This window comes from Vigna radiata, chromosome 7 (assembly GCF_000741045.1).
Source record: "Vigna radiata var. radiata cultivar VC1973A chromosome 7, Vradiata_ver6, whole genome shotgun sequence".
In the NCBI taxonomy this organism is placed as follows: Eukaryota; Viridiplantae; Streptophyta; class Magnoliopsida; order Fabales; family Fabaceae; genus Vigna; species Vigna radiata.
The window spans coordinates 44,559,735-44,573,566 of NC_028357.1; the positions used below are offsets into that span (position 1 = coordinate 44,559,735).

General features: G+C 30.1%; 2 protein-coding genes across 8 annotated transcripts; both read left to right on the forward strand.

Moving 5' to 3' along the window:
• Nucleotides 1-312: 312 nt before the first annotated feature.
• On the forward strand, nucleotides 313-2,319 carry LOC106765453 (RING-H2 finger protein ATL13). Its single transcript, XM_014650079.2, has one exon. The coding sequence runs from the start codon at nucleotides 629-631 to the stop codon at nucleotides 2,147-2,149; it is 1,521 nt and encodes a 506-aa protein (XP_014505565.1). The 5' UTR covers nucleotides 313-628; the 3' UTR covers nucleotides 2,150-2,319.
• An 8,509-nt stretch (nucleotides 2,320-10,828) lies between these two features.
• LOC106769109 (RING-H2 finger protein ATL56) lies at nucleotides 10,829-13,647 on the forward strand. 7 transcript variants are annotated; one of them, XM_022783870.1, is made up of 2 exons: nucleotides 10,829-11,577; nucleotides 13,414-13,647. In XM_022783870.1, the coding sequence occupies exon 1, from the start codon at nucleotides 11,035-11,037 to the stop codon at nucleotides 11,572-11,574; it is 540 nt and encodes a 179-aa protein (XP_022639591.1). In that variant the 5' UTR covers nucleotides 10,829-11,034; the 3' UTR covers nucleotides 11,575-11,577; nucleotides 13,414-13,647. The 7 variants fall into 7 exon arrangements, with proteins under 7 accessions (XP_022639591.1, XP_014510075.1, XP_022639590.1 ...); XM_014654589.2 differs by lacking the exon at nucleotides 13,414-13,647 and adding an exon at nucleotides 12,999-13,332; XM_022783869.1 differs by lacking the exon at nucleotides 13,414-13,647 and adding an exon at nucleotides 13,049-13,332.
• Nucleotides 13,648-13,832: the final 185 nt, after the last annotated feature.

The window sequence follows — 13,832 nt, forward strand, 5'->3', positions numbered from 1 at the left end:
TATGTTTGTCAAGCGTTTTTATTTGCTAACATCTCTATTAAATGTTTAATTAAATGTATTATAATGTTTTAACTCTTTAAATTTAATAGTTTTATTTATGATAGTAAAAGATTATTAATTGCTGTTTTACAAGTAGTTTGCAAATCCATTGATTTGAAAATTTTAGAACAGGAAGCAAGCGCTAGTTATGCAGGAAAGTGAGTTTTGTTCAATGGTCCAACCTAATCTCATTAAATTACACACGGTGACAGATTTGTGTGTCATTATCATTAAAAAATTTGTTCATCAAGACTTGCAAATCATTATGATATTCTTTGTTGAGAACCCCTTTAAAATCTCGGCTAAAGGATGGAACTCCTGCTCCCACTTCTTCTTTTTTGACTTCCAGCTCAAATCTAAAGCAAAACAAAAAAACAAAAGTGAGCAAAACATTTGTCTCCAGCAGAAGCACTGCTCTTACAGAGTGCCTTGCCCTGCTACTTCTTTTCTTTTTTTCATCCAACCGGAAAAACAGTACTCTCACTTCCCCTTTATCCATGGCACCAAATGGTGTCATAAAACTGTGCGATCCTATTTGCACTTGAAAAAAGTTGCAACCTTTTTTGTGAGTTTTCTCTGACTCCACAAAATGGGTGGAGGTGACGCCTTTGTGTCTCAACCAGAACAGCCACCATATTTTCTCTCACAGCCAAACTCGCCTTTTCCTCCCACTGCTCGATCTGATAGTTTCAGTTTGAACGATAGGGCATTGAAGGTCAGTCCGAGCATACTTCTGATCATTATAATTCTGGCTATTGTTTTCTTCATTTCTGGTCTGCTACACCTGCTGGTTAGATTTCTGTGGAGACCCCAAACTCGAGAGCCCGATGATTTAGACAATGCCACTGCTCTTCAAGGCCAATTACAGCAACTCTTCCACCTGCATGATGCTGGGGTCGACCAGTCATTCATTGACACCCTCCCTGTCTTCCTCTACAAGGCCATCATAGGACTCAAGAACCCCTTTGACTGTGCCGTTTGTTTGTGTGAGTTTGAGCCTGAGGACAAGCTCAGGTTGCTTCCAAAATGTAGCCACGCTTTTCACATGGAGTGTATTGACACCTGGCTCTTGTCTCACTCTACTTGTCCTCTATGTAGAGCCAGCTTACTCCCTGAATTCTCTGTGGGCAACTCGTGTTCTCCCTATGTTCTTGTCCTTGAATCTGGGAGTGAGAGTTCCAGGGAGATTGTTCCTGAAAGAGAGGCTGCCGTCGGAAGGTCTAGTTCGGTTATGACTTCAAATTCTCGTCTTGGATGCCATGGAGATAGTGAATTTGGATCAACCCGTGTGGATTTGAAATCAGGTGAGTTATTGAGTGAAGCTCCTGATCCAACACTACCAAATGGTGTGGAAAAAGTGGTTACTGTTAAGCTGGGAAAGTTTAAAAGTGTGGATGGTGGAGGTGATGGTGGGGAAGGGAGTAGTACTACCAACAATGTGGATTCTAGAAGGTGTTTTTCCATGGGGTCATTTGCTTATGTTATGGACGAAAGTTCCTCACTCCAAGTGCCCATACGAACCCCAATCAAGAAGCAATCGAGTAAGAAGAAGTCTGGTTTGCCTTTGACTCCAGGACACAGGCCTGCAATGTCAGAATGTGACTGTGAATCCAGAAGGGATTTCAAGTTTGCAGTCTTTGATGCAACTATAGTTGAGGACGATGCTGCTAGTAGTGGGGCTGCAACTGATAGGACAACTTGTAATGAGAATAGTGCTGCAATTGGAAGAAATAGAAAGGAAAGTTTTTCAATATCAAAGATTTGGCTCAGGGGGAAGAAGGATAAGCCAAATGCTGTGGCAGATTCGTCTAGAAGGGCTGTTTCATTTCGCTTCCCGGCGAAGTCCAGTGCTGTTGCTGCTTCGGTCAGTGCCGATGATGATTTGAAAGGAAAGAATTCTAAGTTTGATACAAGGAGTACCATTTCTGAGATGGATATTGGGAAGTGGGAAAATGGAGGAGGAAGCGAGTTTGATTTCGATGAGGAAAACCAGAGTTGTTATAGTATGGATTCTTCTCAAGCTAGGGCGCCATCTTTTGCTAGAAGGACTTTGCTTTGGCTCACAGGAGGAAGACAGAACAAGGTTGTTCACTCCGCTTCCAACCTCTAATTTCTCTCATCGTTTATCTCCTTATTTTAGAACCATTTTTTTGCTTCGATCTTATAGTTCTGGAATCTAAATTTGTTTAAAATAGAATGTTAGTGGTAGAAAGGTGCAAGAAAAATGGAAAAAGTAAAATGAGTTGGGAGATCCGAATACAGTATTTCTGGTTTGAGTTTGTTGCTGTTCCATTGATTATTAGTCCAACTCCGTTGAGGGTAAACAATGTAGAAGAAAGATTCTTTGGCTTTTCCCTTGGGTGATTTCTCAGTCAAACATCTTACATTTCAGCTTTCATTTCATACTGCAATCTTGTAATATTTTGTAAATTTTCTCCGATTCTCTTATTCATACTATAGCATCTGTTATGTTCTTGCACACCACAAGCGCTGTTTTGTTGAATTTTAATGTAAGGATGGTAACCATTTTTAGTGATAGATGACATGAGCAATTGGAAGGTCAAACATAATATATAATTTGTTTGAAAATATTAGGCCCTTCCTTCTGAGTTGATACCAAAATTACTCACTGAAAATCCAGTGTATGCTTTCACATGTTGGGCCAAGAAAATGTTAGCAATTAATGGTGTGTCACTTAACCCGGAGGACAGTGTTGGGAGGAAGATGACGTGGGGAAATAATGTGAACTTTTAAAAAGGCCATGAATGTATCTTTATGGAAAAGCAGTGAACAGTTGTTTAGGTCCTGTATTGAATGCATATCTGGGACCTTATTTATGTAACCTTCATAATGGGTGAAATGAAAATTCAAATTCAAATCGGAATGGTGGTGTTGATTTGGGAGTGAGGCAAGAGACTCGTGGATGCATGAAAGGGTTTGCATTAAATAGAAAAGGGTCAGTGACTGCTCTAATTGCAATTCATTGATGGGTGGTGTTAATAAGGTCACGATAACGGTTGGATGCCGCTATCTGCTGTAATTTTTCCACCTAACCCTTCTCCTCTCTTTAATTCAAACTTCATATTCCTCATATCATAGCTAACAAATTCACACACAATTATATTCTCCTCAGACCAAGAAAAAAACGGAGTTCTGAATACCAAAGCTACTTTTACTCTATTTTGGATTAAAGCCTACGGAGATTCTAAATGTTAATGAATTTTATTTTTAAAATTTAAGTTTCACAAGCAGCTCTAATGTTACTTGTTTTTGAATTTGGTTTGAACTTAAATATATAGATAAAGAGATTGGAGAAGGTAGAATTAAAATTATAGACAGAAAGCGACAAGCCATAAGGGAAACAATAGTTCAAACAACTCTTAATTAAAGCACTTAAGTACAAAACATAAAATGGTAAAGATGCAATGAAAAAAACTAAAATATAAATGCATAATTTTGATATAATTTAATCTATGATTCTGTTTTATTTAAGTTCAAGTCCTTGTGGACATTCATCAAATAGTTACACTGTGTACATCACACTCTTTTGGCATCTTGTTATAGGATGAAAGTTTTTTTTTTTTTAAATATATTGAAACTATAAGTTGAACTTTTAAAATAATGCTATCCAAATCAAAGTAAATTATAAGAATAAATTTATGTTTAAATCCACAAAAACGACAACTTCATAATGAAATATTTATAACTTGTCTCTTCCTTTCATTGATTGTGATGCATGTTTAGGTTAATGGAAGGAGCGATGATACTTATCTTTGCACTGTAATGGTGCATGATTGAGTTAACTTGGTTTTGTAGATAAAGGGATATTATACGAAAGAGCAGAAACATTATCCGCAACCACAAACGTTTAAAGGATGGAGAGATTACCTAACAAAGACGAGAAACATAAGCATATGGTGTGAATAAGTTGGATTGGACCAACACTTGATGAGTCACAAATGGTGCTGCTGTCGTACGTATAAATCATCTTTTTGTCCTTTCTTGTTTTATTTTATGCCTCAGTTATATAAACTCAAAACATAATTGTTTTTTTTTTTGTTGTTGTTGTGATCTAGCACAATATTTAAACCCTAGAACACCATTATTTTGATTAAATGAGATCCGCGCCACACGCTCAGGATTCTTTTATTAAGATCTTTTAAGAAAAAATAAACCTCTTTATTTAACGAAAAATATAATAACTATGCGATTTAAAAACATACATTATCTTTAAAAATAAAATTAATTTAAAGTATGTAAATAAATATAAATCTTATCAATTAAGATTTTCAACTTCAAATCTCTAATTATTCCGGAGGACATAATAAAAGTATAAAATTAATAAATCTGTCAGTGTATAAAGTAAAACAACGTATTTTCACTTTATTTTGGGTGAAAGCTAAGTTGGTTCTCTATTTTATACCTTTTCTATTTGTCTTCTTTGTTTACTGAAACATGGTCGAATCTTAGACTCTTTCCCCTGTACGGACATATGTATTCAGGCTTTAACTCTTTTTTTTTTTTTTCAATGTACCAAATTTTTTCTTTTATTTCGAAATTACTTTTTGGATCGTATACTTTACATTCCCACAAGTGTATTTCAAAATGAGAGAGACGGTCCAAGAAATTAATAAAATGCAACATAAAATAATTACACATTTACTGAAGCATAAAGTTTGAGTTGGATGATTATTGATCACATATTTAATGTAAGGTTGTATTCAATCAACATTTTTAAACACTGCAACCAAGATGTCGTCATCTTCAATTAAGATTTTCAAAAATTAAAAAATATTATTTTTTATGAACTTTTGTATTTTTTATTTCTATACATAAAAAAAATCTGATTTGCACAAGTGAGATGTTTCTTCTTTGAAACTCAACTGCCACGACACTAAAATTTTGAATTCCAATTTTAAAAGTTGCCTTATTATTATAGTTTAATAAATGAAAGTTCTTTTTTATTTTATTTTACTTTTATACATAATAATGTTTCTTCACTCACTGTATTTTGACTAATTCAATTTTGCACATTTTAACGAGAGTATGATTCATTTTCAATTATATAATTTAGATATGTTTGCATGAACTGAAAATACATCTATTAATTTTTTTATTAATTATATTTGTAGTTTTTAAATTTAAACGTAAAATCAATTTTTGTTTTTATTTTAGAATTTGATATATTTTTATTTTTAAACTTTAAAAATAATAACTATAATTATTTTAACTCAACAATATTAAAGTTGTTTTACATATTAAATTACCTTTTAAATTAATATTTAAACTACAACACATCAAATAATAAATCATTCAAATTTTAACATAAAACATCGTTTGACACATAAGTATATTTAACGCAATTAGTTAAAAAAAATTATTTATTTTTAAAATTTTGAAATTATAAAAAAATTAAAATAAACACAAATTTTAATATCGTCAAAATTAAAAAGATTAAAAACATATTTATTTTTTTTTAAAAAAAAAAAACTATCCATTTGATAAAGTATTTACGTACTATCTATTATTTTAAGTACATACATAATATCTATTACTTTTAATTATAATTAAATAATTAAGTAAAACTATGATACTTATTCAACTTATATTATTTACTTTTACATCATATTTGTTCTTGTTTGAATTAATGTGTGAAATACTTTTAAAAACTTAAAAATTACGTTGTTTTTATCATTAAACATGTTACTAAAATTTATAATCATGATTAATATTGTTATGTAAACGTGAAGTTGTCAAAACGAATGGAGAATTGTAAAACATTAAACCTATAGTTGTTAGTTAAAAATACTTATTAAAAGGCCTAAACATAGCGTTCATAAAAAAGTCTTGTTAACTAGAAAAATTGGGGTTTACAGTTAAAAGAAAGTCTGTTCAAACTTCAAAAACCTAATCATTCACGTAAAGCACATGAGTATAGGTTTATTGTTATTTTGTTATATTTTGAAAAATGTTTTCAAAACTATAATCTATCACTCATTGTTTTAAAACGGAAACAAGTGCCCGAATTTAGAAATTTAGATGAAACAAATATAATGTTTTGATATTAAAACGAAAACAAGTGCACCAATATAATGTTTAAATGTGATGGACCATAATAAAACTCATTTTAAACATACTTAAAAAAATTTAAAGTTAATTATTTAGATAAACATCATTTCAAACTTTATTATGAAAAAATTATTCATCTTTCAGAGTATAGCTGTGAATAGTGGATTATTAATTCTCGGTGATCCAATTCAATTTTTGGGCTTTTACACTTTTCAAGGTCACGCCGCTGAGAAATTCAATAATAAGTTAGGGTATTTTTTCCTCTTTTCCTCTACTACCCTTTTCTTCCTGCACCCCCAAACTCGTAATCTCTTACTAAAATTATAAAAATCTATATACCTACTTAATTTTACATGCTTTCAGATTGGATATTTGGAAAGGTATTTTAAAATTTAGAAAATGGTTTTAAGAACATTCAATCTGAAAAGTATAAAAAAAATACATTAAAATATTTCTGAACCTGAAAATATATTTTCTGAAATACATCTTTTTTTTAAATGAATGTTTTAGAAGTCATTTCTCTGAAAATATATTTTAGAACACTTATTTTAGATTTTCTTTTCTATTTTGAAATATATTTATGAGTTCAAAATATATTTCTAAATCTATAAATACCTTTTTGGAATATAAAAGAATTTTCAATAGATGTTTCAAAAATGATTTCAGATCTGGAAATGACTTCGGAAAAATTCATTCCAAAATATATAAAACATTAATAAATCTGGAATGCATGTACACCATTATTAAATTCCTATTATTACAAAATATTTTAATAATCAGGAGAAGAGGAGAGAAAAGAGAGAATGAGGAAGGGAGGTGTAGCAACAAGGGGTAGGTGAAACTTTTGCATTTTCTGCTTTTTTTTAGTATAAAAATGTGGTGCAAAAAGAGAAAAATAGGATGCAGAAAGAAATAGCCATAACTTATAACCCGTCCCATAAGTCTAGCGTGATTGGGCCTTAGGTTACATCAGCCCATAATATTTAAACAAAATGGGCCATTATATGTTTTTATCTTGGGTGTTGCTCCCTGCACCTCTCTAAGTGGGACCTGCACCTTCCCACTATTTTAATTTATTTAAAAAATATTTTACACCTTTCTACTATTTTTTTATTCCAAAAATATCCTATACCTCCCCACTATCCTTAACAGTTTTTCTTTTTCTCTCTCTACATTAATGGAGCATTTACATGGCTCATTAGTGGAGCATTTACATCACTCAAATTTGAACTTGTGATATATTTTCTTAAATAAGTTTGATTCAATCTTATTTTTGCTGTTGAATATATTTTTTTCTTTTCAAATTACTTAATAAATGGTAAAATTTTGTTCTAAATTTCTAGAAAAATGTTTATATATGTGTGTGTTTTTTTTTTACATATAATATCTATAATTTTTAACATTATATTATGTTTTAACTCANCGACATGTTTGACTCAAATAACATGAATAAAATATTTAATTTATTAGATAAATAATATAAAAATATTATTAAATACTTAAAATATAAAAAAAAAGTTATTTGTCAAAGATTTAGAATTTATTTAGTTCTTTTGTCATTATAAAGTTAGTATATAATAATAATAATAATAATAATAATAATAATAATAAATCATTATTTACTATTAATATTATTATGTTTATTATTTTGTATTTGCATCTAACTTTTACTTTGACAAAATGGAAATAATAAAAGTACTAATATTGAAGTTTCCTTTGAATTTTATGTTAAAAATTATAGATATTATATGTAAAAAAAACATATATATATATAAACATTTTTCTAGAAATTTAGAATAACATTTTACCATTTATTAAGTAATTTGAAAAGAAAAAAATATATTCAACAGCAAAAATAAGATTGAATCAAACTTATTTAAGATTACGTTCAAATTTGAGTCATCTAAGTGGTCCATTAATGAGTAATGTAAATGCTTCATTAATGTAGAGAGAGAAAGAAAAAGATTGTTAAGGATAGTGGGGATGTGTAGGGTATTTTTGGAATAAAAGAACGTAGAATATTTTTGAAATAAATTAAAATAGTGGGAAGGTACGGGTCCCACTTGGGGAGGTGGAAGGAGCAACACCCTTTTATCTTTAAATAAAAAAATATTAAACTTCTATTATTTTTTTTTACTACAAAACTGACCTACCCAATATACAAGTAGAAATTTATGACAACATTACAGTAAAAAGCATAAATATAAAATTAAAACACAAATAGAAAATTTTAATGCCGATATGAGATAATATTAAGCTAAAAATATAATAAATTGACTATTTTAAATTTTCAAAAAATCTTATGAACATAATTCGAAGTCTTATGGACACAATCATTCTCTCACTTGCTATTAGTATTTTTGAATAAACATATGAAGTAATTCATGAAATAATAATATACAATTTAATTGTCTGTGTGTTAAAAAAAATAAAGGAAAATCTTATTAAACTTGTTCTACTCGCTATAATCAATATTCTTAACTTAAATGTTTTTATCTACGTGCTTGAAATGATAAAATAGAAAATGATTAAAAACTACTAAAACATAAATAATTTAAAAAATCCACAATTTATTAAGTTTATATCAAGACAATTTGATTTGAATTCAAATTAATTAATAAATCTTACATGTATTAGAGTTGATACTAAAGCTTTTGATATTCCATCCAATGATATAAATAAACTTGTAATGAACAAAATATTCACTAGAATTGCAATATAATATATATTACTAAATTATCATTTAATACGTATTTTATTATCAAATTATCATTTAATATAAAAAGTAAAAATAAGGACGTGGATATAATACCATATCTTGTTATCAAAATTCTATTTAGTATACAACGATTTAATAAAACAGATAAAATGCATTTATAAAGATATTTATAATTGTATGTAAAGATTATACACTTTTTATTTCCTTTTTTTTATATTATCTTCTTAATTACTATTTTTAAAATTTAAACAATAATTTATAATAAGAAAATAAATTTTTTTAATTCAAATAATTACTCATTATATTATCTGCTCTTTTATCATTTTAGTAACCACTTATTCAAATTTAAATAATTATTCATAATACAAAATTATTTACATAATATTACTTATAATAATTTTTATGTCAATAACTAAAATTTATTTTATCTATAACTATATCTATATTTATTTATACGTTTAGTTTTTTTTTTTTTTTAATTTTATCATTTTAATTACAACTTTTAAAATTTAATTATAAATATTTAAAAATGTGTACATATACACCGTAATAACTTTTGTGTTTACAATATATATATATATATATATATATATATATATATATATATATATATATATATATATATATAAAGAGGATATACTTTTCTTGTGTTTTTTTATGTTTTTTCAGATTTACTTTCTTAATAATTAATTTTTCAATTTAAAAAATTATTTATAATAAAAACATATTTTGTAATTTTATCATTTTAGTAACTAATTTTGTAATTCAAATAATCACTCATCATGAAAAAATTATATATTCTTTTATCATTTTACTAACTATTCTTATTTACACAATATTACTAATATATTTTTTTATTTCAATAACGAAAATTTATTTTATCTATAGTTATATTCATAACTACATACATTTTTTTGGCTTTTTAATTTTTTCCTTTTCATTAATACTTTTAAGATTTTAAAAAATTATAGATATTTAAAAGATACCTTCAGAAGCCTCTGTTAATACAATGCGAACACATAAAACTTATCATTCTATTATTAAATTGTCAGTTAATGATATACGAGTTAATAAAAGTTAAGTTAATATTTTTCTCTCAAAATATTAAATATCGTATTAGAAACCACTTAAAAAAAAAATTCAGTACACTATTTTGTTCCAACTATATTTAAAGATTTAAGAATTTTGTTATTTTTCTATATAAAGATTAGCATGGATAATAGATTTTGAAAGAAGAATAAATAAAATATACTCCTTCAAGATAATTTTTAGATTAATTAGAACCCGACTAACACTGTAAATCAAATAATAATTCATTTATTTTTTACGTCGCTTATTTTTTTCTATTTGCATCATGCAATATAAAATATTTTATAAAATTTATTTAATAGTTTTTACTGATTCGTTTTTTTACATTTTATTAATTCCTCTTAGTAAATAAACATTTCATAAAACAAAATATTCAAAAGAACCAAATTTTGTAAAGAAAAAAAAATCAAGATATTCGTAGACTTCTTATAATTTCACAGATATAGATATATTTTTAACAAATAATCTATTTGTTTATTTTTCTTTATTTTTATATTTATTTGGTATAATATAAAATATATTCAAAATAATGTATTATACTATAAAATCAATCAGATTATTTAAGAAACAATATAAGAAAATAATCTGTAGTTAATCTTCTTTCGATACATTTCAATACAAATATATTATCGTGTAGGACATATATAATATATACAGTAGTTTTGTATTGTTTATTAGAACATAGTAATATTTTTAAAATAGTTACATGATATAATATATTAGATTTTGCTTGCAAAAAAAATATATTTGAATAACATATTGTTTAATCATATTAATTTACACAATTTAAAATTGTAATTAATTAGAAAAAAGTAATTTATTTATTTAATGTATATTTCTTGGAATAATTTAAATTTTGGAAAAATAGTTTCCCATACTTCATTTGATTTATTTAAAATTTCAAAGGTCCCTAGTTGAAAACTGAGTGGCCACACAGATTAGATTATGGTACGCACACGGTCTTGCTCTCTCTCTCTCTCCCGTTTTCGATGTGGGATTGGATCCCATAAAATCCATTTTATTCTGTAACACACCATCATTCACGCTCGGTCTCTCTTACGATCTTTGTTCTTCTTCTTCATCATCTTCTTACCTCCGAGGCCTCAATTCCAATCGCCATGCCTCCTCCCACGCACCACCCCCAACCCCAACCCCAACCAAAACCTAATCCCAACTTTCTTTCTCTCTTCCTCAAACCTATCATTATGCTTCTTCTCACCTCCCTCTTCTTCCTCTTCATTGGCTTCGCCGCCTTTCTCCTCCTCCACCTCTTCCTCCTTGGCGGTGCCTTCCACCGCCTTCGCTTCCGCCCCTCCGCCGCCGCTGCCTCCTCTTCCAACGGCCTCCTTCCTCGTGAAATCAACAAGCTTCCTCGCTTCCGCCTCTCCCACGGATCCCAAATGCTAGCCGACACCCACTGCGTTGTCTGTTTAGACGCCTTTCGCAGCGGCCAGTGGTGCCGGAAACTCGCCGCCTGCGGTCACGTCTTTCACCGCAGGTGCGTCGACACGTGGCTCCTCAAAGTCGCCGCATGCCCCACGTGCCGTACATCCGTGCGATTTAATGCCGGGCCTCCGGTACAAGACTCAGCACTAGGTTCTACTTTTGCCCAGTTTCGAGCCTGCGAAACTGACTCCAGTGTTGTCACCCCTTTATAGCTTGTAAGTTATCGGTTTTATGCCGTTTGAAGAACGTATAAGGTTATTTTTATTCTCTTTACCACATGTATAGTTTCCATATCGTATATGAACCGTAGCAATAGTTTTATTTAGTTTTCTCATTTTGAAAGTATTGGAAAAAAGTGAAGAAAAATAGGAAATTGCCTTGAAATCTAACTCTGTTGCTCTGATCATTCTCACCTATTTGCCAAATGATTTTTCCACGGATTGTTTCACAGTTATAAATTCATGATCTTGGCTATGTCTTCATATTTTTACTTGTGAATTTGAACTTGATAGTTGATCGCGTTCCTTGTTTAGTCAACCTTGTGGTCGTAATTTCATCTTCGATAAAATTCGTGAGGTAAATTTTCTTGTTCTTGACAGATTGATGCTTAGAGAATTTTTATAGTGTATAGATTGATGCCCATATACCGAAGTAGATTACTTTTCCATGGTTGCCTCTAGTGTCAGTACATTTTAAGTTTTTGTTATTTTTACAAAGTTATTGAGGCCATTGATTTCTGAAAAATAAGGAGTTCCAGACTACTTTATGTGGGATAGAGAGACAAGTGTGTGTATGAATGGTGATATAACGTGATTGAATAGAGATATAATAAGTATTAATGGTGTGCAGGAAAGTGACGGTGTTTTACATGTCATCGCTCCACAAAAGTGGATTGTCATCGACGAACGATTTAAATTGCTTTTTCTTAATTTTTGTGAAGGTGTCTGAAACATTGTCGTGTCACTAACTGCATTCATTTATGCTAGTATTTAGTGTTGAGGGATTTCTATCTCCATAGTCCAACAACCGAAGAACAGCGAACTTATGTGTGCTTAAATATTGAGCAACTTACAGACTTTTCTTACGTTTTCTTGAAATTTGTGTAGTGTTCCATATAATTAAGGGAACATTATCACGGGCTTTGATAAAACAAGGGTTTAATGTGAAATTTTAAAGAACTACAAGGGTTAATTGGATTTTGTCCTAGAATTTTTTTATGCTGGATGGATGGGGTGTGTGATGAAATCGTCATTTTGCTGACAATGGATAGTATGTTTACACGATTACAACAAAAGATCATGCAATTATGGGTATGGCATGATGGAGTTAATAAAACATCCCCTGGTCTCTGAATGGGTGGTTGATTGGAAGATGACATACATTGCTGGCTTGGGGAGGGTGATTGGAGGTCTTTCTTGCTTCGTTATTCTGTCTGGCTGGTTGGCTTCGATTGGGTGCGGGTTTGTATGAATATTTGAAAAAAAATGTGAAGTTGATTAAATCCTTCTGTGTTTTAGCTGCATTTTTTTTATAAATTATCAGTAGTTTGTTTTTGAAGCTTTTACATATAACATCACGTGTATGGAGTTTTCATTTCACCGTATAACAGTAATAGGTTTTATTTTATTTTCTGTAGTTTGATTCCTTAAATACTCTGCATTCATAAAACATTTTTCATCGGAGTAGTATTAATCATTATTGGCTGTGTGGTCTTTGGCACAAGCACAAGAAGTTGCTGATAGATAGCGCAGGGGAGCACCAGAGAACTCGCACAGGACATTGTTGATCTTTCTAGATGGTTGGCTCCTTAAATCTATAGTTCTTTAATTGGATTGAGAAGATAAATTAGTGAGCATGTAAGAATGGTGTAGTGGAAGAAAATTGTTAGCTGCTTTAATTGTATTTTTATTTTTTTATTTGTACTGTTAGTTTTTATTCTTTATCTATTTGAAGTCCACTAAATTCTGACACTTTCTTACTCTTCACATGCATATTAAAAAGGAAAATGTTACTTTGACAACGTATTTTGACACCCTTTTTGACAACGCCAGGTGTCGTGCGTTGAGTGGCCATTATTTTTAAAAGAAAAAACCTAAGGAGAAGGGCATTTGAGGAAATTGGGTTGCTGGAAATGAATTATATTCGCGCCCAGGTTAATATCTCTGGCCACGACGATACAACAGTAATCTTTCTCGCCACGAAACCACCTCTGGCCAGGATTTCGATCTGTTGCGACGCCGAACCACTATTGAAGTTGCACATTCAACTCTCTGACGTCCGTCCGCCATTTAGGTTTTGGGAGTAAGTGTCGAAAGGGGCCAACATTGTTATCTGTTCTCCAAAGGAAAGGAGGGGTTTTTTTGGCTGTCCTGAAGTTATTAATCGAAAGGTTTTTTTGGCTGTCCTAATTGGGTGTTGGGGGCTAACATGGTTACAATTAGGTGGGGAGGGTACAAGTGATGTGTGATTT

Coding starts and splice junctions, on each gene's coding strand:
- LOC106769109 (XM_022783870.1), top strand. CDS start 11,035: ATGCCTCCTCCCACGCACCACCCCCAACCCCAACCCCAACCAAAACCT.
- LOC106765453 (XM_014650079.2), top strand. CDS start 629: ATGGGTGGAGGTGACGCCTTTGTGTCTCAACCAGAACAGCCACCATAT.